Source organism: Ips typographus, linkage group LG11 (genome assembly GCF_016097725.1).
Source record: "Ips typographus isolate SLU linkage group LG11, UJ_Ityp_2.0, whole genome shotgun sequence".
In the NCBI taxonomy this organism is placed as follows: domain Eukaryota; kingdom Metazoa; phylum Arthropoda; class Insecta; order Coleoptera; family Curculionidae; genus Ips; species Ips typographus.
In genome coordinates this window covers 2050989-2077409 of record NC_138432.1, presented here as the reverse complement: position 1 = coordinate 2077409, position 26421 = coordinate 2050989, and the positions used below count along the sequence as shown (strand labels likewise).

The following is a 26421-nucleotide window of genomic DNA, read 5'->3' as shown; positions in this document are numbered from 1 at the left end:
TTTCGATTTTTTGTCTTTAAACATCTACAATATGAATTCTTATTTATGAAGACGAGGCCAAATATAATTATAAGATCAAACAAACTTACCTAAGTGATGTTCGATCTTAATTATATGTAGGCCTCGTCGAAATAAATAAGACCCTCCCTATTTCCCTGATCCCCTTAATTCAATTTGCACCAGTAAACTAGATTTCTTTAAATAAATGAGATACCGAGCGCCACCGTAGGCGGACGGGGGTAGGTACCGGGAATATCGATTTTTTTATTTCTTTCTTTTAAATGTGTGGCTTGACCCTAGAAGCGGGGTACTACAATATGAATTCTTATTTATTTCGACGAGGCCTACATATAATTAAGATCGAACATCACTTAGGTAAGTTCGTTTGATCTTATAATTATACATCACTAAAATCAGAATAAAACGTACTATTTGGTGGGCTAAAAATCGAATATGGCGCCCATAAGAAAAAAGAAAGTTGGTGATGACTCCCAAAAAACGAAACGTCGTGTGGCAAATTTGAATCCATCATCGAATAGCTGGAGAAAAGTGGCAATGAAAAGATGCTTTTAGTTTTGAGATATCTCTTCAAATAAAGGCCGTCTGACACGATAGTAATTTTTGTAATAAAATTGTGGACAAATTTGTGACGAAAAAATAGTCGTCGTGTCATACAAGATTTAGTATCAAATTTAGTGTTAAAAAAATTTATTGACAAATTTTATAGAATTTGTTCTAAAAATTGATAATTTTTATTACAAATCATGCGCACTGCATTTTTGTTTGTCTGTCATTTCAATATTTATGACAAATGCATTTTGTCAAGTTTCGTGACGCCTGTATTTTTAACTTCATATTTTGTTGATTTTGGTTATGTGCGTTTTTTGAAAACTTGGAAAGTGCCGCCAAATCTAGTTAATTTCTTTTCTTATAATAATTGGAACCAATAGTGAGTTACGAAAAATGTCTTGGTCCAGAGATCAGTGCGAGTTAATAATCGACGAATATCAAAAACACCCTTGCTTATACGCTGTTAAATCATTAAGCTATAGGAATAAACATGCCAGAGCCGCAGCTTTCGAATCTATCGCCAAATGTTTAAAGCAGCTTAAACCGCTCGTCACCATAAGTGAAATCAAACAGAAGCTTAGTGGCTTAAGAGGTAATTTTATGACTGAACACAGGAAGTGCATGAATAGTCAAACTAGTGGTGCTGGAGAAGAGGAGGTAGCAGTAATATTTTAGTAGGTTTATATCATATAACTTAACACATAAGTTTATGTTGCTTTAGGTTTACGTGCCTAGTATATGGTATTACCAAAGGATGATGTTTTTGTTAGAGCATATTGAGGTACGAAGCACTTTGGATACTCTTAGAGATGAATCTGAGAGCTTGATCAGTAATGATATCACGGATAATGAAGACACTCAACATTCAGAGGATCAAAGTGAAGACATTATTGAGTATACTGTTTGTGATGATGGCATTCTCACCCCAACAATAGACAAAGAGTGTACCGCTACATTTTTGGCTACTCCTCGGTCTGCAACCTCTAAACAGTCGAAAGTTCACAGATATGATGATGCTCCAAAACCAAAGAAAAGCCGTTGCAACGATGAACAGCAACTACTTCAAGGAGCTACAATGGCGCTTACTAATATAAGTAGCAGCTTCGATAATCATATGAAGAGCCTCAACTCAAGTAAAAACCAAACTGGTCCCATTAGCGACAATGACATATTGGCCAAATTTATTACAACTAAATTAAATATGATAACAGATCCAAATGTACGATTACACACAGAGCAAGAAATTATTTCATTGTTATATGATGGCATTAAGAGATGTGGTGAAATAAAATAAAAAGAACTGTTCAGTTATTTAGGAAAAATAAATCAATGGACCTTACTTTTTTTTTATTCAATCACTTTTTTAAAGTAAAATTTAAATTGTGTGAAGTAGTAGTCCATTTTTCTCAAAGTGGAGGTGTAAGTGTAAAAGTGATGGGAAAGAACACACAGCCTTCTCCACAAAAAATTTATTCAAGCCCCCCAAAAATGTTAGAGGGGTCGCTCGACATATGTTTCGGGCACATAAGTACCCATCTTCAGGAGCTAAAAGTTAGAAAGTCTACAATGTATTACCCCTAAATGGTAGAATCAAAACATACCCCATATGACAAGGTGAAACGCCGGCTGTCTTTCTTCAAAGGGGAGACAGCAAGACCCAAGTTTTTTAAAAAATTAATATGCCGTAAGGCCAAACATTACTGTTGTGCTTAAAAAATCTGTAATTAAAACTATAATGTTATATAAAATAGAGAAGAGTACCAAAATTTTTACCTTATTATGGAGAAAAAAACACTAAGACTAAAGTAATACTAAATAGTTCACATTATGTGTTTAGGTCGGGGCGACCCTTAGAATTTAGGATAGAAAGTTCGATCATCTTAAAATTTTTAACTAATGTCCGGTTGCACGAAGCTAACAGAACAAAATGGGCGATAAACGTTCTAGAATTTACAAAAAAGTTTTTTATATAAACATTCGCAAAGCGAAGCCGTTATTTTGATGGCGGGGGGATGGCGCAGAAAATAGTTGCAATGACAACATAGGCGGCACAGCGACAGCACCCGGCAACACCGCCCGCACAAGTGACAGACGACAGAACGACAGTCGACGACTTAATGTCAAAAGCGTCAACAGCGCAAACTACCGTAGATCAAGGAGGGGTCCAAGAGGTATAAACAAACATAAGTGAGCAGTCCGGTTTTCAACTTGAAACGTATCGCACGTCTGTTTCGTGGGCGCCATTTTGTGTCGCTAAGAAACCACGTTTCTTGAAACGGTGTTCAGAGAAATTTGAAGTTGAAGACCGAATTCCGCAGCCGGTCGAGTGGAGATGGTGGGAGCTCTAAGTGGAAACGTCGATTCCTAAAAGTCCGCGTGGAATTGTCTTGTGCGGTGCACTTCCAGGAGCCGGAAAGGGTGAAAGCCTAGGAGAGGACCACGTGGATGTGACAGTGACGGTTATAGTTTCCACGAGGAAGAACTACATCTTTTGCTCGGATCGTGCCTTTAAGCGAGTTTTTAGAACTTTTAGTAGCTATCTGGGGCTCAGGGGCACAAGCCCGACTATCTGAGCCTCTTTCGTATCGAGCTGGCAAAATACCCTAGTTGGTGACGCCATTAAACGGAGGGAAAAAAAAAAAAAAAAAAAAACATAAGTGAGGTTAAGGCTATAAGCTGGTTGAACACATTGAAAAAACTGTAAAAAAGGCAAATCTGGGAGAAAATCGAACACTAAATAGTGCGTGCAGACCTGGGAGATGAAGCAGGTGAACAAAAAAAGAAGAAAAACTGAGTTTAAGTAAGGGGCTATTAGAAGTTCAGAGATCTGAAGAATGGAGCCGAGGTGTGGTTTAGCTGGTCATTGAGGCAGGTATGCCCGCCACTCTGAGAGGCCTTGTTAATCTCGAGGACCTCTAAGAGGTTCACAGATCTGGAGTTTATGAACTCTCCTGCTGCACCCCCAACTGCAATGCACTCTATATTGGCCAGACTGGTAGGAGGTTCGCCACTCGTATCCACGAACATATTAGAGAGGCAGATAAATTTTCCAACAACCCCAACCTTAATGCAAACTCCATAAAGTCTCATTTTGCTAGACATCTCTATTACAATCAACATACATTTAATATTGAACAAGGTTTCAGGGCTTTACATTTTTGTGATAAGAATAATCTCTTGAACCTCTTAGAGGTCCTCGAGATTAACAAGGCCTCTCAGAGTGGCGGGCATACCTGCCTCAATGACCAGCTAAACCACACCTCGGCTCCATTCTTCAGATCTTTGAACTTCTAATAGCCCCTTCCTTAAACTCAGTTTTTCTTCTTTTTTTTTTGTTCACCTGCTTCATCTCCCAGGTCTGCACGCACTATTTAGTGTTCGATTTTCTCCCAGATTTGCCTTTTTTACAGTTTTTTCAATGTATTTTTCAATGTGTTCAACCAGCTTATAGCCTTAACCTCACTTATGTTTGTTTATACCTCTTGGACCCCTCCTTGATCTACGGTAGTTTGCGCTGTTGACGCTTTTGACATTAAGTCGTCGACTGTCGTTCTGTCGTCTGTCACTTGTGCGGGCGGTGTTGCCGGGTGCTGTCGCTGTGCCGCCTATGTTGTCATTGCAACTATTTTCTGCGCCATCCCCCCGCCATCAAAATAACGGCTTCGCTTTGCGAATGTTTATATAAAAAACTTTTTTGTAAATTCTAGAACGTTTATCGCCCATTTTGTTCTGTTAGCTTCGTGCAACCCGACATTAGTTAAAAATTTTAAGATGATTGAACTTTCTATCCTAAATTCTAAGGGTCGCCCCGACCTAAACACATAATGTGAACTATTTAGTATTACTTTAGTCTTAGTGTTTTTTTCTCCATAATAAGGTAAAAATTTTGGTACTCTTCTCTATTTTATATAACATTCTAGTTTTAATTACAGATTTTTTAAGCACAACAGTAATGTTTGGCCTTACGGCATATTAATTTTTTAAAAAACTTGGGTCTTGCTGTCTCCCCTTTGAAGAAAGACAGCCGGCGTTTCACCTTGTCATATGGGGTATGTTTTGATTCTACCATTTAGGGGTAATACATTGTAGACTTTCTAACTTTTAGCTCCTGAAGATGGGTACTTATGTGCCCGAAACATATGTCTAGCGACCCCTCTAACATTTTTGGGGGGCTTGAATAAATTTTTTGTGGAGAAGGCTGTGTGTTCTTTCCCATCACTTTTAAAATTTAAATTGACTAATAAATGTGCCAGCACACAAATGAAGTTTTTGGTAACTCGCTATAACTGAACTAACTTAAAAATTATTGTTTCAACAGTAACCAGGGTACAGGACTCAAGTAAGTATGTAAAAAGACCCTAAATGGCAGTCAGTTTGACATTTAAATTGCACGTAAGTTGGGTAACAAAGGTTATAACAGTTATTTAGGTAAGTAAGTAAAATATATATAAAAAAAGGTTATTGAATCTGGCAATATTGTAACATAAAGATTACACTAGGTGCCGTTACCCTAAGTTGCCCCGGTCTCCCCCAGTACAAGGTTTGTGTCAGCAAGATTGGCGAATTGGGGTCATGATGTGGGTATAAATACTGCACCAAAAGCACGTACAGATTACCGAACTCTGGGGTCTCCCCAGAGGGAGGTCACTGACTGATCTCTGGGTTAGTCTGGGTATGCCTATTGTGGAACTTAACGTGGAGCAGTAGGTGACCAAGTGCCACACCCTAGATCAGCCCTAACAAAGGAAATAGTGTGGGCGCGCAGCTTAAGTTGCCGTTCCAGCTTACCTCCCTTTGTTAGGTTCTTCACGTCTTTGCCGGCTCGGTGAATGCTCTGGGACCTAAGTCTAGGGTTCATTCACCACCGCTAAAGCGCTGCCCTCCGTGTATCTTCAGCCTAGCCAGTTCACATCATGCTCCCAGCCATCTTGACCATCTGGGGGTAAGATAACTATCTAGACAATAAGGCACAACTTACTTAAATAAAGTGGGTTACCTGTGGAATCCTGCGTATTCTTCCCCTCAACCAACCCTTAACGTGACATGGTGGAGGCGCCTCGTTGGATCCCCGTCTGTTAATCCTCACATTGGCAGACACACCCTCGCAGACACACGCTAAACAAGGGCACAAAGAAAAAGGGAATGATTGAAGACGGTACACTTCTAGGTCCACAAAATCTGGCAAATTCGAATAAGGTACAGAAGCTCAAGTGGAAGAAGATAAGATAAGACAAGGGCCAGAATGGTAAGGAAGAGACATAGAGAAAACACAATAATAGGTTGTGGAAGAAAAAGGGCTAGCCTGCAGGTCCACAGTTGCTTGAACTGAGTAGGGCAATGTCAAGAAGGGCCTGTAGGACGCTCTAAGAAAGCAACCATAGCTCAACATTTTTAGTGCATAGCAGCACATTATTTTTGTATTAGATTGGGTATGGTAAAAAGCAAATTTTCTTAATTAGGTTTCATAGAATAAGTGTATAGTTAGCGCAATTATTTATTTACAATATCTTGATTTCTAGGCCAGTGTCGCGATCCCTGACCTAAGTGTAGGTATGTGATGACCTAGCAAATTCGTGCAATTGTGAAGTTCTAGGTTACAACAACAAAGTGTACTGGTTTACATAATGATTTTATTTATGTTTTAAGAGATGTATGGCAAACAAAGTAATGATTGGAATCTTGTTTTATTTTTTTTAGGGTCAACCTGGCAATCTTGTTGCGTCTATCGATCAACTGCTACAGCCTTGTTGAAAAGCGAACTAGCCTTATGTCTTGGAGAAGCCGACATCTTCAGATGGGTCCCGCCACGACAGTTTTACTTACACCCGTGTGCACCCGAAGTCTTTAATAAGTCGAGCTGAAGAAGCATCTCCAGATGGGCTCACGTTAATTAGGAAGAAATATACATGTCCAAGGATAGGTGTGCTAAAGGAGCACGCAAAAGGACAGAATATGAAGAAATGAAGCTAAGCGATGAAGTTTGCCGCTTAGAGAATACAGTGCCAAGAGAAGGCACTACGATGAGATGAAGCCTAGGTGAAGCGTTTCCACTTAGATGATGGTGCCAAAGAAGGGTACAATGAGCAATTTACGTGAATTTCGCTTAATAAGGAAGGCAATAAGATAGACGCAACAGCAAGGTTGAAAGGTAACATTTGTGATATTTTAAATCCCTATCTCTACTATATTAAGCTATTATATTGTAATCTGGTGAAGAAATAAAGGACTCGTTCCACCACCTTTATACACCCTATAGCATTTAAGATTAACATTAGTATATGTAGACTTTATGTATAAGTTTCGCTTTTAGTGTTCGGGGCGAACACTTTCTAGGGGAGGGGCATGTAACATAAAGATTACACTAGGTGCCGTTACCCTAAGTTGCCCCGGTCTCCCCCAGTACAAGGTTTGTGTCAGCAAGATTGGCGAATTGGGGTCATGATGTGGGTATAAATACTGCACCAAAAGCACGTACAGATTACCGAACTCTGGGGTCTCCCTAGAGGGAGGTCACTGACTGATCTCTGGGTTAGTCTGGGTATGCCTATTGTGGAACTTAACGTGGAGCAGTAGGTGACCAAGTGCCACACCCTAGATCAGCCCTAACAAAGGAAATAGTGTGGGCGCGCAGCTTAAGTTGCCGTTCCAGCTTACCTCCCTTTGTTAGGTTCTTCACGTCTTTGCCGGCTCGGTGAATGCTCTGGGACCTAAGTCTAGGGTTCATTCACCACCGCTAAAGCGCTGCCCTCCGTGTATCTTCAGCCTAGCCAGTTCACATCATGCTCCCAGCCATCTTGACCATCTGGGGGTAAGATAACTATCTAGACAATAAGGCACAACTTACTTAAATAAAGTGGGTTACCTGTGGAATCCTGCGTATTCTTCCCCTCAACCAACCCTTAACGTGACAATATGGACACTGATTTAGTAAATCCTGGTCACATTTAAGCCAGCAAAGCCCATTTTCTTTACATGCCTGCTATTATTATTTTTACTTGTGCAAACAGTTAAAATTATGACCTTTTCAATGGGCCCTGGCTGTTGGAAAATAAGAAAAACCCATAAACGAGTTAATTTTATTCAATAATAGAAACAAATTTATCTTCTACAAATTGAAATTATTTACAGCTTTATTTTTCCATGACACTGCGCCTTCTGGCGAGTTAAAGAAATTTTTAAACAAGTCTCTTGTTTCTCGAGCAGTCTGGGATGAGCGATTACCAGCCTGCTGTGCAATTGAAGGCAGATGTTGAAAATCATCTTCTAATGTGGTATAACCAGTACCCTGAGATGCTAAGAAATTATGCAGTACTACACACGTAAAAGTTGCATTGGATTGAGCAATACTCTAAAGCGATTAGCCAATATGCCAAAAGCATTTTCAATTATCCTGCTTCCTCGAGACAAACGATAATTAAATATCCTTTTTTCAAAGTCAAGGCCCCGTTCTGGATATGGTTTCATTATATTCTCAGATAGTGGGAAGGCATCATCGGCTAATAGATAGATAGATACTGTTTATTTATTCAAAACCCAAATGGGCGTAGAACAGTGTCACACAATACAGGCAGCAAAGTAGGTACATGAAAACAATTTAAACATAATAAAATCCGTTAATTAAAATTACAATACAAATAACTAAAATACGTCACAAGATATGACATAAGGTATATTTTCAGTGTCATTTGACAGAGCTTGCGGGTCTGGTATGTTTAAAGTTCCATTAGAAAGCTTTCTATATAAGTCACTATTTTGAAAAACTCCTCCATCACTTATTCTCCCATTACAGCCAATGTTTACATAAAGAAACTTATATGATGCACCTGACAATCCAAGCAAGACTATACTGTTAGTTCCTTTATAGTTGTAATAGTAAGATCCTGCAGAAATTGGTGGCTTAAATGTTATGTGTTTTCCATCAAGTGAACCTAAACAATGGGGAAACTGCCACATTTCATCAAACTCATCCGCTTTTCTTCTCCACTCATCCTTTGTTGTTGGTGTCTAAAAAGTTATTCTATTAGTGATTTAGACTAATAATACAAACTGAACATCCTTCACCTGTAAATATATTGATTGCATTATTTTTATTATGGCCTGACAAACTTCAAGGACTATTTTCGAAATAGTGGTTTCATGTATTCTTGTCGAATACATAAGTGACCGAAATGTTTCACCGGTTGCCAAGAACCTTAGTGTTACCTCTAGCCTGTACAAAATGATAATGAATGTTATAAGAACCTTTATAAATACCTATTACTGTGGAATATAAAATACCAACCTATCTCTAGGGCAAATAGATTCCCTCATAAAGGTGTCATTCTTCTTAATACTATCAGAAATATAACTTAACAGGGTTTCAAACTGTTGATTGGACATTCTTAAGAAGTTTTTGTAGGATGCTGGATCTTCTTGCAGTAATTCTTCATTCAGCATGGACAAAACATTATTATTGTTGTGCCTTGTGCGTCTTTGTAACCATGGCTTGGTCCAAATTCGTCGTTTTTTCTTGGATTTTTTCTTTAACAATACGTAGCTTACAAGTACTGCTATTGCGGTTGTAGTTATCGCAGCATGGAAATGGAGTGGCAAATCATCCATTTTAATATTATATGTAATAAATGGGTAGCCAAATAATACTTATTATTATTGTTAATATGCCGTCTACGATCCAGCACCATCAATAACAAACAGAGAAATAACAAACAACACATAACCCAAAACTTTTCTGATAATTAATTTTGACAATTAGGCACTTAAACAAACTGTCATCAACAGCTGTTTTGGACAGACGTAAATTTTTGTTAGGGCAAACACTGGCAAACAGTCCATACCTTCTTATGGGAAATAGAGATTTATTTAGCATAAATTTATAGTTTTTGAAATTTAGAGGAAGAATATGCCCGGTTTTTGTTGTGTGATCAAATGTGGAAGTAGAGGAAACAGGGACAATGTAGGGTTTTTCCGTATTCCGCGTGTTTTAACCCCAAATCACAAAAAGCATCTTATTGAACTATCAATATTGAGGAGACAGCAATGGATTGCAGCCATAAAAAGAGATGATTTTACAGAAAGTAAATTAAAAAACGCACAAGTTTGTTCTAAACATTTCTTAGGAGGTAAGAAGGTTCATAGAGTAATAGTAAACTATTTTCACAATTTGCATATGTGATGTGTAGTGTATTGCCTTGTAGGAAGGCCAGCCAAGTTGACTGAAGATATACATCCTGACTGGGTACCATCACTAAATCTGGGATACTCAAAAAAAACTGTAGAAAATATTGATCGCTATGAACGCCAGAAGAAAAGACAACAGTTACTTGAAGTTGAAGATAAGCAAGAACAAATAGTAAGTCATATTCAGAACTTAGAGTTGAGACAAGCAAGTGCATAACAGTGTGTGTGCAAAGGTAATACCTGACATAGTTTCATTTCATATTATTACTAGTTTTTAAACAGGTGATTAGTTACTAATTATGAAGTTTGATTGAGCTACTCCTGTCCGTAGCATATTTTAATTTTTTTCAGAGTAATTGGGCAGTTATTATTATAAAGAACTACTTTATGTTAATGCAAATTTGATTTTTAACCTAGGTAGCTGGTGCTTCTTCAACGCCTCTTACTGATATAAATCAATCTGAAGATGATGTAAACCAACAGTGTGATATGAATGTGTCTAAATCAACTCAAACAAATATTGATATGTTTGAGATTAGTAAATTGTATTTGGATCTATTCTCCAAAACAGATTTGATTTCAAAGATGTTGAAAACTCAAATATGTTCCAAAGCAATAAACAAAGATGATGCTAAAACACACTATTATACAGGACTTCTGTCCTATAGACATTTTGAGATTATTGTTTCAACAGTAAAACCATATGTAAAAGTTCATGGAAACTATACCTTAATACCCGAAGATCAAATTCTGTTAACACTAATGAAGTTGAGATTAAGTTTGGACTATACAGACCTTGGATATAGATTTGGAATAAGCTCTGTAACAGCTTCATTTTATTTTAAAACCATTGTACATATCATGTACATGCGATTTAAAAGTTTAATAATTTGGCCAGAAAGAGCAGTTTTGAGGAAAACTATGCCAAAATGTTTTCGGGAAAGTTTTCATGATCAAACTACAATAATAATAGATTGTTTCGAAATAAAATGCCAAAGACCCTCCAATCTACTTGCTGCTGCTCAGTCATGGTCCAACTATAAGCACAGTCAAACCATTAAATACCTAATTGGCATTACTCCTCAGGGTTCTATATCCTATATAAGTGAAGGTTGGGGGGGCAGAATTTCAGACAAATATATAACCCAAAATTCAACTTTTTTAAATAACTTATGCCCAGGAGATATTGTGATGGCTGACAGAGGTTTTTTAATAAAAGAATTTGTCGAGTTGTTTCAGGCAACAGTGAAAATACCTGCATTTACAAGAGGTAAAGATCAATTACATCCAGTAGATTTGGAAAGTACTCGAGCAATAGCTCATGTACGCATACACGTCGAGCGAGTTATAGGTACAATACGTCAAAAGTATAGAATACTCAATGGTCCTCTACCCATTCATTTATTGGCATCACGTAAAACTAATGCATTAGTAGATGAAGTTGTGCTAGTATGTTGTGCCTTAGTAAATTTATGTCCATCAGTGGTACCCTTATAAGCTATTTAATATCCATATTTCTAGATGATAGAAATGACTAGATTCTATAATTTAACTGCTTTTTACTTTACTTTTTTTTAGGAAATGTTTATTACTTTAATTAAAACAATTTTTGGTTTACCATAGTGTATTATTTATATACCTATACCTATTTGTATTTTCTAATCTCAGCTGAAATTAGATATCTAATATGATACAAACTTATTTATAACTAAAGTTTATTCAATGTTGAAAAAATATTATAACATCAAAAAAACATATTATATTATATTTACAGGACTGAAAATAAAATGAAGAGTAAGTAAGTAATTACATAACTAACATTTTAACAAATAATTATTTTAATTATCAAACAGAGTTTTTTAAAGTTGATATCACCCCTATCACCTGCAGTTTGAGCAAAGCCACAGGTTTTTAGGGATTTCTTTTAAATTTATACACTTGAAGTGGTACCACTTAATTTTACAATTTTCATTGTCACAACAAATCATTGGTAAATTATCTTCAGTAGACTTACAAATACAATATGTCAAAGTTTTTTCACTGTTTTGAGTAAAATATTTGCCTAACAACTCTGGCATAATGACTTTCTTATGAAATTGTGCACTTTTTTCTGAGTGAAAGTGCCAAAATTCTGCATCAAATTGAACTCTTTCTACAAATAGCTCATTTGATGGACTCCATACCACAAAATCACAGTAAAAAGTTTTTGTGACAGCCATTTGTTGCTGTATTTGAAAGTAGTAAGTGTGTGACTTATCTAAAGATATTCCATTCTCACTTTGTTTCAAAAAAAAAGAAGAGTTCATAGTCATCTCCTCAATAGATTTTTTTCGAAGGACATATGGGCACTTCACTTCCACACACCCAGAACCACAACATGAACAGGACACTAATGCATCTGGTGATGCTCCAAAATAAGGGTAATCAGGGTGCACACATAGTCCAACTGGTTTTAATTCTAATTGTTCATGGCAGATTTGATTTTCATGTTTATATGCTTCTAGAGCATCTTTCTCATGGTTTTTTCCCCACTCAGTTGCTGCTGTCTTAAAAGTGCATTCCAAAGGATAACATATCTGTTTAATTAAAGACAGTGATGGCTTTGCCACTGATGTTCTTGTTGCTCCCTTAAAATGTGAGGCTGTTATACGCCCTATTCTTTGTTCAAACCACATCTGGGAAGCTGATTGCTCAATAGTGATTTCTTGAATTTTTCTGCAATCATCCCCACTGACCTGTATGTTTAATGAGATACCTAAGGTGATCAGGTCCTCTAGGGAATATGAAAACAACTCATCTTCATAAAGTCCTTTATAGGGGTTCACAACATTCAAATTTGTGTTGCATTCCATTTCCATAGCAATTTGGCTGGCAAAAGGTTCTGTGACTCTCATTAAAGCAGATGAGCCGACATCCTTATTGATTGAGAAAAGCATATTATTTAATTCTTCAGAAGATATGGCTGGAATGCTTTGGGAGTCTGAATAAGTAAATGTCGGCCCATAGTTGATACTGCTGACTGGCATATATTCTACTTTTGTCTGACTGACTGAAGGAACATTCCACATAGCCCTTACGTCTGTGCATGAAGTATTTGCTTTAGCAGTCGAAATATATTCTGCAGCATACAACAATGCTCCTACATGGCTGCAAACTTCACTAATCCCTGCCATACACGTACAATGTGCTGTTACAACACTACCATCCTGTTGACATATAATCCATGCCTGTAGAGGAGGTAAGTTCATTTTTTGGGAGTGTTTAACCTAGAAATATTATGAAATTATTACTTCCAAACATAATCAAATGCTGCTTAAGCTTTAAATTACCTTCCCTTTGAGAATGAAATGATCATTCACTTTTACCACTCTGCAGTCAGTTACAAATCCGGCTTCAAAGTATTTATATGAGTTTAAACTCTTATAAGCCTTCATTTGCAGCGAAGTATAGTAACTGGTGGTAAGAACTAAATAGCTTACTAAATCCATATTAGTTACCGGTGGAAAATTTGCTGGATTGATGCTAAAGTCCGTATTATCCAGTTCAAATGGATCTACACTGTTAACAGCCTTTAGTTTCTCTTTGTACCTGACGGCCACATCTGGATAATCGGAGCATAACTTAACATAGTAGTTACTCATACTTATTCTCTCTCTGATTAGAATTTATAAATCACTTTGAACTGCTTTAAAAAGCTCAAAATCACAAGAAAACTGCAAGTAACACCTTAAAGCTCATAAGACACCACACTGAATTTTACGGTGTTTGCCCTAACTAAAATTTTTGACGTACATCAGCTGTTTTCCTTAAGTGCCTAATAATGACGTTAAACTTTTGATATTTGACAATAAAATATTGGAAGAAATGCGCAAGCGCGTGATACAAATTTATGAGCTAAATTTTTACCGTGTCATACCAACCATGTAAAAATTGTTGGTAATTTCTCAAACATATTTTGTTTAGTAATTTATTTACCATTTATTGTCAAAAATTACTATCGTGTCAGACGGCCTTAAGGTTAGAAATAAATAAAAACAAAAAATCGAGTTTTCAGTTTTTTTCGGATATCTTCGGAAGTACTCGGAAAATCGAAATTTTTAAAACGGCATTTGGTTCAGCTTTGCGCAACTTTGCCCCAAATTAAACTTTTTCATATCTCTTATGGTTTCTGAGATCCCAATGGTGAGGGTCGAATTTGCATTACCCTGTATATTGGCTGGACAAGCTACGACAGAAATATCTGCGCAATTCATGAAGTTCGGCAGCGGAGCTGGAACAGTAATGTATTTGGACAACCGTATCACTGAAAAAAACCATGGACTTTGATAATTACTTTACAAGTTACCAACTTCTGCAATATTTACAATCCAAATAAATTTTTGCGGGTTAGTTGTAGTGACAAGAGATTATAGATCACAACATCAATAAAACTCAATACATTTTTTTTTGTTTTTAGTTGGGACCATAAGAATCAAACGATTTCAAAATAATCCGCTGTTGGACGATAAAGAGCTTAAGAAAAAAGGCCGGGTCTCCCACGACACAGCTGTTAGCAGAGATAAAATTGTTATAACCAAATGGTACGACAACAAGCCAGTGTATTTAGCCTCAAATGTTGTTGGAGTCGGGATACAGAACGACTGCAAGCGTTGGGATAAAAAAACAAAACACTCACATACAAGTACCCAGACCAGAATCTGTAAGAATATATAACGTAAATATGGAGGTGCGGATAAGGCCGACTTGTTGTTGCGATTGTATCGATCCCATGTAAGATCTAGAAAATGGACACTTAGAATGATCTCCCATGCATTTGACGTTGTACTTGTTAACTCTTGGCTAGAGTATAGAAAAAAAAACGAATCTTTGGGTATAAGAAGAAGCAAAACTTACGATCTTTTTCAATTTCGTCATAAAGCTGCCTAAAAACTTGTATATAGCGCAGTCATCCAAACGAGGTAGGCCAAGCTTACAAAACGGCATTGAAAAACCTTCCCCAAAACTGCAAAAAGTTGAAAGTAAACCAGTAAAAGAAAAAAGACTAGATGGAGTTGATCATTATCCACAGATGACAAGCCCAATAATACCAGGTGCAAGTTGCCAGGCTGTTCTTCAAAAACACATGTTTATTGTGTAAAATGTGAATTACATTTGTGCTGCTTTAAGGGTAATAACTGTTTTTATAATTTCATAACAAATAAGAGTTTTAATAAATAAAACGTCCTCAACGTATATGTATATGAATTTTCCACTTAGACATATTGTCTTTCGTCGACGGCATGACGTCACGGCCGTAGGAAACCAATTAGACTAATTCACGAAAAATCATAAAAAAATGAATATTTTTCCCTCAAAACGCCAAATTTTTTCAAAATGTTTTTAGAAGGGTCATGACTGAAAGGGTTAATATACCGTATTAGTCGTGACCTGACGTCCAATCGACTCAAATTTGTATTCCCCAAAATAGTGCAAATACGAGTAGAAATGCCGTCGCCCCAACGTCGGTTAATCGAACGTTGGATCAACGCCCAAATGCCGTTTGGGCATTATGCATAGTTCTTAGAAATCACATGTGATTAGCATTAATTCTTCGATATAAATAGGAGCTGAGCAGACACAAAAAGTTAAATTTGCTGTAGGATGTTAATCAATTGGAAAATAAATTGTACGTTAGATAGATATTACTGATTGCTGGTCCTTGTTCCTCCCAATGTCAACTTCTGCACAGTTACTCAGTTCGCCATGCGTAGATTGACATTTAAAGGAATGACAAGATTTCTAATACTTCAGCATTTAGTTGGAAATTAAATGAAAAGTATTCGGCCAGATATTGTGGATAGAACAATGCTGAATATGGCATAACAGCAAATCGAAATCGCAAATAAAACTACACACCACCCGCGCCCCAATCATTAGTTTATTATTAAAATTAAAAAAAAATCCAAGATTGACCTGGATGACCTTTTTTTGCTTCTCGCTTCACCGGGAGAATATCTGTAACAAAAAAAAAATATTATCACGAAAATATAAGAAATGTCAATGTGTTTTAAGTTTTAACTCGGTTTTAACCAATGTTAGCTGAAGCTTGAATTTATATTGTAGCATAAAATCAGTATAAAAATTCATTATACATTGAATTACCATTCAATCTAGCACACAGGTGGTCTATTTCTGACCATAAACAAGTTTAGAAGTATGAAAATTATACGCACAGTTTCGAGGAAGGTATTTACCATACACATCTGTTCGCATGTTTTCGTATACGTAACTTAACGTATAATATCAGAAATTTACTGACTTTAAAAAAAAAATATTTTATGCAAAACACGTATTTGTTAGCACACGAGAAAACCCACCAGTTAAAAACAGCGCATGGGAAATGCGCACTTTCCAGCGTCCTCACGGAAAAGGTACATTTTTTCAAACAAATCAACCAAAAAATAGATAGTTTTCAGACTAGTAAGAATAATGAAAAAAACCTTTCCTACTCAGGTGCGGTAAATGCACTTTTACACACTTATTTGAGTGCGGGAAAGAGTACTTTTCCGCACCGGATGCGGTAAAGTTACTTTTCCGCATTGCAAAATTAATTTACAATAAATTTAAAATTTTAAAGGTGTCCAAGAGCACCCTGGACATAGGAGATTAACATGGGAAAACGGTTTTAATTTTTTTGCGCCTGTACGGTTGATTTGATTGAAAAATCGTAATAATGAAAGTTGTAGTACCTATCACGGACTAGTTTTGTATATTTTTTTCGGATCTCTAACTTGAGCCCTTTCGTCGTAAAACACGAACAAAAATGAGAAAATTTAATCTTTTGAACTGCACTGTATAGGCGGTTGTCGGGCAACGGGTAAACAGGCCATTGTTGCTGGTACGGTTGCTCGACAACCGCTTATACAGTGCAGGTAAAAAGTTAAAATTTTTGCATTTTTGTTCGTGTTTTACGACGAAAAGGCTCAAGTTACAGATTTGAAAAAAATACAGAAAACTAGTCCGTGATAGGTACTACAACTTTCATTATTACGATTTTTCAATCAAATCAACCGTACAGGCGCAAAAAAATCAAAACCGTTTTCCCATGTTAATCTCCTATGTCCAGGGTGCTCTTGGACACCTGGTATGTGTAGAACGAGAGTACCCACTTGCACCAACCTTTTTATGAGATGCTCAAGCAAATTAAAAAATTGAAAAAGTTATTAAACAGATAACAAACCAAAGAAAGCCCACAATATTCAGACAGGCTTTAGTTTAAAATTGTCTAATTACTCCCTAGGTAGTGAAAGTGATATTTTCATCTCTCAAATGAGGGAGAAAACTTTTATTTTCTATAGAGGTCGTAGGAAATAGTTATTTGCGCATAGTTAAAAGCAGCAGTTAAATATTATGTTAATATTTGGTTGAAGAAGGTGTTGTTACTAAAGATATGTTTGTCAATTTGTCAAGAAAGTGACAAAGTGTCTTTAGACAGTGTGACTTTTACTGGTGGCACTTTTCCTCCCTAAGGAAGAAAAGTTTTAAATTGAACACCCTGTTTCTATTCCTTTTTTTTTTTAATTATTCGCAAGAAGGCTAGTAATTATTCTTAATACTTCCCTATACCTATTTTGCACCGTTTCCTAGATGTTCCATAAAAATGGTGGCTTTGTCAGCAAAACGGTAGTCTAAACATTAATTAAATTCTCAAGTCCTGAAAGGCTTGCCGATGTGACCTTTTGTCCTCAGTTCCTTTACCTAACTTCAACCGTTTCTGACTTATTAACAGTTTTTCCTTAAAGGGTGCATACAATCGTAATCCATACCAATCTGAATACGGACACCTGCTTGGCCTTAATGACTAGATGTCGTTTCTATAACGACAACATGTTCTGACAGATATTTGTCAAATACAAAACTGGTTAAAACTTAGCACAAACAGGGGTCCGTATTCAGATTAGTATGGATTACGATTTTATACGCACTTTAAGGAAAAACTGTTATTAAGTCAGAAATGGTTGAAGTTAGGTAGAGGAAGAGTACACATAGATTTGTTCTAAATTTAATGTTCTTTTTTGCACTTTTTTTTAAGGTTTTTATGAATTATGTAAATGTACTTTACCCTTTAACCATTAACCGTATTAGCAATGCAATATTAAAACATTAAATATCTCGAAAACGGTCAACATTTAAGATCTAAAACTAGTATAGTTTTTTTTAAATAGAATACATATTAGAAAAATATTTTGAATTCGTATGCGCGTTTCAGCTGCGTAAAAAAAAGTTTAAGTCCTTTTAAGCAGCTGAAATGGTTGCAGATAGCTACTGCAAAATAGTAGTAGTAATGATGTAGCTCTATGTCCCATTACTTAAGGTTCACCCTATACATGGTTATTCACGTTATATTATTATTAAGATTGCGACTAACCTATTCACTTTCAAAAAAGTTTTGATTCTGTGATGGATACCAAAATAAAATACTACGTATTCCATTTGAAAAAATATAACTATGATAATTTTTCTGCATTTGGGACAACCGGTAAATCTTGAAAATATTTTTAAAAGAAACCTCCAATAGGTCTACATCCATCCCAGAATTAAAAGTTTGTTGAAAGTGAATACTTTAGTCACAATTTTCCGTGTCGAATATCGTGAATAACCCTGTATAATTTATAAAAAAACAAATGTTTTAATTTTGTACGTCATTAACCACAACAATTTAAAATGTTTATTGTTCAATTGAATTGTTAAAGACAATTTTCAGATTATAGTTTAGTTAAGATAACAAAAAATGGAGGTGAAAGTTAAAAAATATAAATAAATCGCAGACATTTAAATTAGGTAGGTATATGACATATTTCACAAAAGTTGAATAAAGTATGTAAAAGCTATCAGAAAAATAAGGAATACACAGGCTGTTTCATTTAAAAAAGTCGAAATTACTTAAGATGAATCAGTCAACATGGTGTTCCATAATAAATGCGTTATACAGGATGTTTCACGATAAATGCGTCATATTTTAGGGTTTGATTAAACGTCAAAAAATAACTCTAATTTGCTATATAAACCATGGTTCAAAGATGTTTCGTTATGTAGATACAGGGTGTTAAAGTTTGGGTAAAAAAATCAAAATTTATTTATTTCATCAAAACAATAGGGAGAGAGATATTTTCATAAAACTTTTTAGGTGTCAACGATAAACTTCGTTTTGCCATTAAAAAATATATTTTTTATATTTGCCAGTGGCGTCTAATGGAACAAGTTATTGACCATTTTTGCAAAAAAAAATATGTACGCCACTGTTTTTCCATAAAATGCAAATCAGTTCTGAATTCCTTATTCAATTTAACACAGAAAAGGCATCCAGTAACTTTTTGGTACGTCATCTCGTTTTCGAATAAAAAATCATGCAAAAGTACCATTAAAATTAATATTAAATCTTCGAATTTCGTCTCTATTCAATTTTAAAATTTTGATTTATTCAGTTTTTTAATGAAAAAATAGGAAGATACTTCTTGTTCCTATCGAATATTTTTTTTTTTTTAAAAGACTAAATTAATAACAACAGTCGACGATTTAGTATTGATTTTATGGGTACATTTTTAGGATTTTCAATTTTTTATTGGAAAACAGAAAGGTGTACCGAAAAGTTACTAGAAAGCTATTCTGTTCTAAATTGAATGGGGAATTCAAAATTGATTTGCGTTTAATAGAAAAAGAGTGGTGTACATATTTTTTTGCGAAAACATTCAGGAACGTGTTTGATTGAACGCTACTGGCAAAATTAAAAAATGTGTTTTTTATGGCCAAACGTGCCTTATCGTGGACAGTTGACACCTACAAAGTTTAATAAAAATATCTGAGACCGGTTTGAAGAAATAGATCCAAACTTTAACACCCTGCATCTCCATAACGGAACATCTTTGGCCCATGGTTTAGCAAACTGGGGTAATTTTTTACTTTTAATCAAACCATAAAATATGACACATTTATCGTGAAACCCTGTATTTTAGGGTTTGATTAAACGTCAAAAAAAACCTAGTTTTCTATATAAATCATGATCCAAAAATGTTTCGTTATGGAGGTACAGGGTCTTAAAGTTTTGATAAAAAAAATTTTATATTCAACAAAAATATTCACCAACTCGTTCAATTGGATACCACTGGCAAAATTGAAAAATGTCTTTTTTATTGCAAAGCGTGCTCTATTGTTGACACCTACAAAGTTTTATAAACATAGGAATCTGCAGCCCTTTTGAAGAAATAAATAAATTTAGATTTTTTATCAAAACTTTGATACCATGTATCTCTATAGCAAAACATCTTTGGATCATGGTTTATAAAGCAAAGTAGAGTTATTTGGTTATATTTCAATTTTGGTATTTATACCAAAATATGACGTATTTATCGTGAAACACTCTGTAAAAAAATTGAACGCCCTGTAGCATCTAACGCAAATTTATTTGCGTAAATCTAATTTGTGCTCCCTGTACAAACAATGGTAATTGGTAATACAGAAAATTTTATATCACAGTTTTATATCAAATATTAGTAAAACCTCGAGGAAAACTATTAGGTTGAAGTATAGATATCAAAATAAAACTTTAAAAAAAAATTCTACCTAGTATCTACAAATGTATTAAAAAATATAAGGTTCTATTCAAAATAAAAAAAAACAAATGCCTGGTTTATACCCCCAAATTAATTAAATGTAAATTTGTACCGGGTGACCCAATAAGACTGTTCCTCGACCATATCTCGGGAACCGTTCGTCGTATGACTTAGGGGTAAATTTTTTTTAGGTTAATTGGCCCTGACGAATCGCTGGAGAATATTTTAAAGTTCTAAAAATGACCACCAGAGGCCGTAACTGCCAGCTTAAATTTTTAAATTGCATTTTCTATAAATTTGACACAATAAACTAGAATTTTTTTTCCACATTTTTAAAGCGAACCAATTTATCTATTATTTTCGTAAAACACAAATTTCTGTTATTTCAAAAACAAAGATGGCATGGGGTGTTCAATTGTTTTTACAATAACCTGCTTTAACTTCTTAACAGTTTGACCAATTTCAACAAATTTGGTATTGTTGAAAAGACCATTTCTTGGGCAATAAGAATCAACCAAAATATAGTTAATTTAGTTGATTATTTCTCCGCCAGGGGGCTAGTTTTGACACCATAACTCAAATTCCAAAAAAGATAAAAAAATAAATGGAATGATATGACCTTTTTCTTTACGAAAAAGTAGCCAAAGAACATCCAAATAGGTCAGTGAAAACTGTTTTTCAAATTCTGGTTCCTAACCTGAAATATTGAGCAAATTAGATTAATGGATCTTTGAAGGCCCAGGATAGCGCGGTAAATTTCATAAAACTATTAAAAATCAGGGTTTGAAAATATCATGATATTTATATAAATATCATATCACATGATATATATCGGATATATATCAGATATACAGGGTAATTCAAATTCGACCCTCACCATTGGGATCTCGGAAACTATAAGAGATACGAGAAAGTTTAAATTGGGGCAAAGTTGCGCAATGTAAAGCTCAACCAAATGCTGTTTTAAAAATTTTGATTTTCCGAGTACTTCCGAAGATATCCGAAAAAAACTGAAAACTTGATTTTTTGTTTTTATTTATTTCTAACCTTATTTGAAGAGATATTCCAAAACTAAAAGCACCTTTTCTTTGCCACTTTTTCTCAGCTATTCGATGATGGATTCAAATTTGCCACACGACGTTTCGTTTTTTGGCAGCCATCATCAACTTTCTTTTTTCTTATGGGCGCCATATTGGATTTTTAGCCCACCAAATAGTACGTTTTATTCTGATTTTAGTGATGTATAATAACTTATGATTTGCTTCATAAATAACAAAATAATTCAATAAAAACTATTTTTACTTTAGTTATTGACTTTGAGTTAATGGGCCGTTTTAAAAAATGTCATTATTTGACAGTACTTGTCAAACACGATAATTCGGACGATCATTAGAGCTTTTAGAGATTTTACCTTAGTTAGCTTTGTTAATGAGACGTTTTATGAAGATTACTTGGTAGTACTTGTCACACGCAATTGGTCTGAACATACTTAGTCACAAAGGTGTACACGTGACTTGACTTAAACCGGTTTATTCACTCGGAGCTTAGGCCACTCGCTACGCTCTGGACCAAGTTGTTCTTTTCGTGAATAAAAAATGGTTTAAGTCACTTGCTGTTGTAACGAAGTTACTAATTTTTTGTTAATATGTAGAATTAGATTAAAGAAAACAATGCGCAGCCTCACACGCTTAAGTTACAATGCGTCTTCGCGACAGAATGGTGAACGCACCGCCGCGATCGATCAAGGTTCAGCGCGCAGCCGCGGTAGCGTAAACGAAGCAACATCGCGCCGTCGCGACTCGCGAGCTGGTAAACAGGTGATGCGCCGCGCGCTACATTGTTCAGTTCATCTGGGAGTTCGGTTCATCCCGGACCACTACCGACCGACGCTTCAGCCCGCTGAACGGTAAATCTTATTGTTCCTGGGGGCAAGCTTGAAGGTGTAGGTATTTCGGAATCGTTTCCTTCGGACCGCCAGTACAGGATGTTATAACACTGCTGGTTAACTTCGAGGGCCGCGACTCCGAAAACCTCTCGGCGATTTGAGTTGTTTCCTCTGGACTGCCAGTACCGGATGTTATAGCACTGCTGGTCAACTCCGGAGGCTACAATCTCACTATCGCCTAGGTATTTCCGAACCGTTTCCTTCGGACCGCCGGTACTGGATGTTATAACACTGCCGGTTAACTTCGAAGGCTATGGCTCCGAAATCCTGTAACCAGACCTGATCTCACCCAGGTCTTTCCGAACTGATTTCTTCGGACTGTCAGCTCCGGCCGTTTTAGCCCCCAACTGGTCAACTCCGAGGGCTGACCGTTTGAAAGCTGTTACTGATAGTTCTCCGTACCGTTCCCCGTTCTGACCACTAGGTTGTGTTGTCCCCTTGTTTTCCGTTTCAAAGTTACCGTATTAATTTAGTTGGGATCTCCAGGTCCGACTGTACCGTTTATTAATATGAACACGAGGCTGTGTTGTTCTCTGTTTGTTCATTTGTGCTAGAGTTTTAAGTAAGGATATGAATGTTTGTTATTTTTCATGGTTAACACGACTTGTTTAGTTTTGCTGACAACCCTGTGTTTCCTCATTTCTGTCCCACTCCCTTCATCCATTCACAGATAAACGTGAACTCTGTCTTCGACTGTGTAAAAGCTCCCCAGGTATACGAAGCGAGTTCCTTAGTTACGCTTCTTCAAATAAAACTAAGGTGGCGCCCGAGTTTCAAAGCACCTACCCCTAGGTGTGGCAAAAACCGTACCAGGACCGGTACGTAAAGGAGGCGTTACACTGTATAAATAACTATTAAATCACTTTGAATGACATTCGCCTATTTACAGATGTAAACAAACAAACATCAATGTTACATCTACGGGGCGCGGTGCAAATTTAATAGAACTGTAATTTTAGTTTTTTTTTTTAATATAAGAAGTCGAAATTTAATAAAATACTGTATAAGACACGTGACTTAAACCGGTTTATTCACTCGAATAAATATGAATGAATAAAAAATGGTTTGTCACTTACTGTATAAATAACTATAAACTTGCACTTAACATTATACAAAATTGAAATTTGGCAAAAAATGAAGTTCTTAAAATGATGATCTTTCTCTTGGAAACATAAATAAGCCTTTTAAGTTAGAGATAATGCTAACAAATCTCTTTTTCTGATTAACCTAAATAGTTCAGCAAGGCTTGTATAATAATAACATTTTCTGTTTCTTTTCTAGATACATTTTTAACTATGATTGACGCTCTAATGATCATCCGAATTATCGTGTTTGACAAGTACTGTCAAATAATGACATTTTTTAAAACGGCCCATTAACTCAAAGCCAATAACTAAAGTAAAAATAGTTTTTATTGAATTATTTTGTTATTTATGAAGCAAATAATAAGTTATTATACATCACTAAAATCAAAAATGTAGCTACATAATGAATAAAACGTTATAGTTATAGAAGCAATTGTGAGTCTAAATAGAATTCATTTAGGCATTATTTAAAAATACCATATATCATCAGAATATACATGTTGCTCCAAAGGGACTAAACGTTATACCTTAAGTTAAACCTTCTTTTTAAGTTATACCTTATACTTTTTAACTTACAAATATATTGGTGGTATATTTTTTGGCAGAAATTGATTCCAAAAATCACACAAAAACAGGAGGACATTACAATGCAATAGACAAATTTCGAGAGGAACATTAAAGTGACTTAATAAGTTCAGGATGCATTTAGTCCCTTTGGAGCAAGATGAATGGACGATATGTGGTATTTTTTAAATAATGCCTAAATGAATTCTATTTAGACTCACAATTGCTTCTATAACATTTTATTCATTATGTAGCTAAATTTTTAATAGTTTTATGAAATTGAGAAAACTTAATTTGACTTCAATGAAAATTTAGTTTATTTTTAATTCGCAGGTCTACATAGACGTAATTAAAAACTTAATTTTTGTCCATAACAACACGTAGTAAACAAAGTAGTTGAGGTTACTTTACTCTGGCTTGATATCGAGGGGTAGACCGCCGATAATTTTTTGTACACCAAAATGCCTTTTTGCATACGAAATACCTTGAAATTCCTTTAAAATACCTCACAATGCTTCGATTATGCCTCATAGTGATAATGCCTTAAAAAAACTGCCTAAAATGCCTCTAACTGCTTTGAAATACATCAAAATGCCTTTAAATTATTTAAACTGCCTTAGGATACCTTAAAATGTTTACACATTTGTTGCTTTCTTAAATACAGACATAGAAACAGTTGAAGTAATTTAAATTTAGACAGTAATAAAATTGTAAGAACTATAGGTCACATGACTTGATAATTCAATTTTTGAGCTTGCAACATTGTAAAGGCTAGTTGACATTGTCAAAAACAGTCACGTGAAGTTCAAAACGCAGTTTAAACTTTGAAAAATGGTAAATTACATTTAAACAGTGGTTAAAACTTAACTTGCAAAATACACGTTACGTGACGTTGAAAATGCAATTCTGCATGTTCTTGCAACACTGTAAAGGTCAGTTGACATCTGTCAAAATTAGTCACATGACCTTTAAAATATGGTTTAAAATTAAAAACTTTGGCAAATTGCATTTAGACTATTTTAGACAGTTGTAAAAGCTGAAATTGCAAGAGACATCACGTGACTTTGATTATGTCATTTTAGAGCTTGCAACACTGTCCAAGCAAACTGACACCTGTCAAAAACAGTCACATAACTTTAAAATGTAATTTAAATGTTGATCATTTGGTAAATTAAATTTAGACATTTGTAAAAGCTGAAATTGTAAAATACACGTTGTGCGACGTTAATAATACAATTTTGAGCCTGCAACACTGTAAAAGCCAGTTGACACCTGTTAAAAACAGTCATGTGACCATAAAAATGTAGTTTAAATGTTGAAAAATTGGTACATTTTTATAATAATTCGTAATGAATATTGTTTCAACTCAATATCATGTAACAAAGATTTTATCATAATAATTACTTGTGCCTATGCTGTTATGTTCAATTTTCACTCAATTTTGTTATATTAATAAACTACATTTTGAAATATACAGACAATGCCCCACAATACCCTCAAATGCTTTATAAATATCTCAAAATGCCTCATAATGTCTTGTAGTAATGGAAAAGTGCCTCATAATACCTCGAGTGTGTACACCAAATTACCTTGGCATTCTACCCCTCGGTTGATATGGAGAATAAGTATATTTATTAATACTACAACCAAAAACTTGGGTAAACCCTGCCTCATATACTACATATAATACATATTAACTCAAGGTTGAACAATGCAGTCTACAAAGTGAACAATGATGATTATTGTGTTAAAGGTAAAACCATATTGCTTTTTATTTTAATGTTACTATCATTAAAATCAGTTAACTCACCTTAAAACTTCCTTTTTTAATCCACTGTTGTAATGTAGATAGTTTAAAATATTGCACAGGATTTTATTCTTCTCCAACTTGACTTGATTGCAGTCACTGGGAAATGTTGAAATGTAGTCACTTTCTTCATAAAAGTTTTGCTTTTTCAACCACATGGAAAAGTAGTGATGTATGCAGCATATACCAGTTGCAGATCTGTAAGACTAGCCTAATTAGTTACTAGAACCACCCTTAAAAAATGTTAGTACAAAAATGTGTAGTAATGATGCATCAGCAATAGCATGGTTTATTACATAGGTTAGGTATGAAATTGCCATCGTAATCTTACCTGGGCCCAGCAGCTGTTGCATCCATTATGTCTATCAAAAAACATACATTTCCTTGATATTAGTGTATAATTTTCATTAATTAAATTATTGGATTTTGTCATAAAAATATAATTTAGCAGCATGTTCTAGGTAGTTTTTTTTGACATAACAAGTGACAAGTGGGAATTTTACTTGACATTCTTGACAACACACAACAGATCCAAGAGGGCGGCCCTATCAGCAAAACCTGTTTCCTCAAAGCGATACGTCGCGTGACGTCACAGTGGATGCTCGGCTGCACAGTATGAACTTAAAACCAATGGGTTATTCTTTACATTGAACAAGTGAAGTCCACCTCCACTGAGTGGAGGTA

General features: G+C 35.3%; 3 protein-coding genes and 1 long non-coding RNA gene across 4 annotated transcripts; 1 reads left to right on the top strand and 3 right to left on the bottom strand.

The window, feature by feature from the left end:
* Positions 1–6182: 6182 nt before the first annotated feature.
* On the bottom strand, positions 6183–9310 carry LOC145735643 (uncharacterized). Its single transcript, XM_081989634.1, has 4 exons — positions 8852–9310; positions 8632–8779; positions 8223–8574; positions 6183–8066 (listed from the first exon to the last, which is right to left on the bottom strand). Exons 1-4 carry the CDS (start codon positions 9169–9171, stop codon positions 7882–7884), a joined length of 1005 nt encoding a protein of 334 aa, XP_081845760.1. The 5' UTR covers positions 9172–9310; the 3' UTR covers positions 6183–7881.
* LOC145735647 (uncharacterized) lies at positions 9309–11364 on the top strand. Its single transcript, XR_014179714.1, has 2 exons — positions 9309–9689; positions 9765–11364. It is a non-coding gene; the product is annotated as an uncharacterized LOC145735647 (long non-coding RNA).
* Positions 11365–11491: 127 nt separating this feature from the next.
* On the bottom strand, positions 11492–13513 carry LOC145735642 (uncharacterized). Its single transcript, XM_081989633.1, has 2 exons — positions 13077–13513; positions 11492–13013 (listed from the first exon to the last, which is right to left on the bottom strand). The coding sequence occupies exons 1-2, from the start codon at positions 13386–13388 to the stop codon at positions 11628–11630; spliced, it is 1698 nt and encodes a 565-aa protein (XP_081845759.1). The 5' UTR covers positions 13389–13513; the 3' UTR covers positions 11492–11627.
* Positions 13514–13592: 79 nt separating this feature from the next.
* LOC145735645 (uncharacterized) lies at positions 13593–26234 on the bottom strand. Its single transcript, XM_081989635.1, has 3 exons — positions 26069–26234; positions 25741–25935; positions 13593–15741 (listed from the first exon to the last, which is right to left on the bottom strand). Exons 1-3 carry the CDS (start codon positions 26092–26094, stop codon positions 15660–15662), a joined length of 303 nt encoding a protein of 100 aa, XP_081845761.1. The 5' UTR covers positions 26095–26234; the 3' UTR covers positions 13593–15659.
* Between the last annotated feature and the right edge of the window lie 187 nt (positions 26235–26421).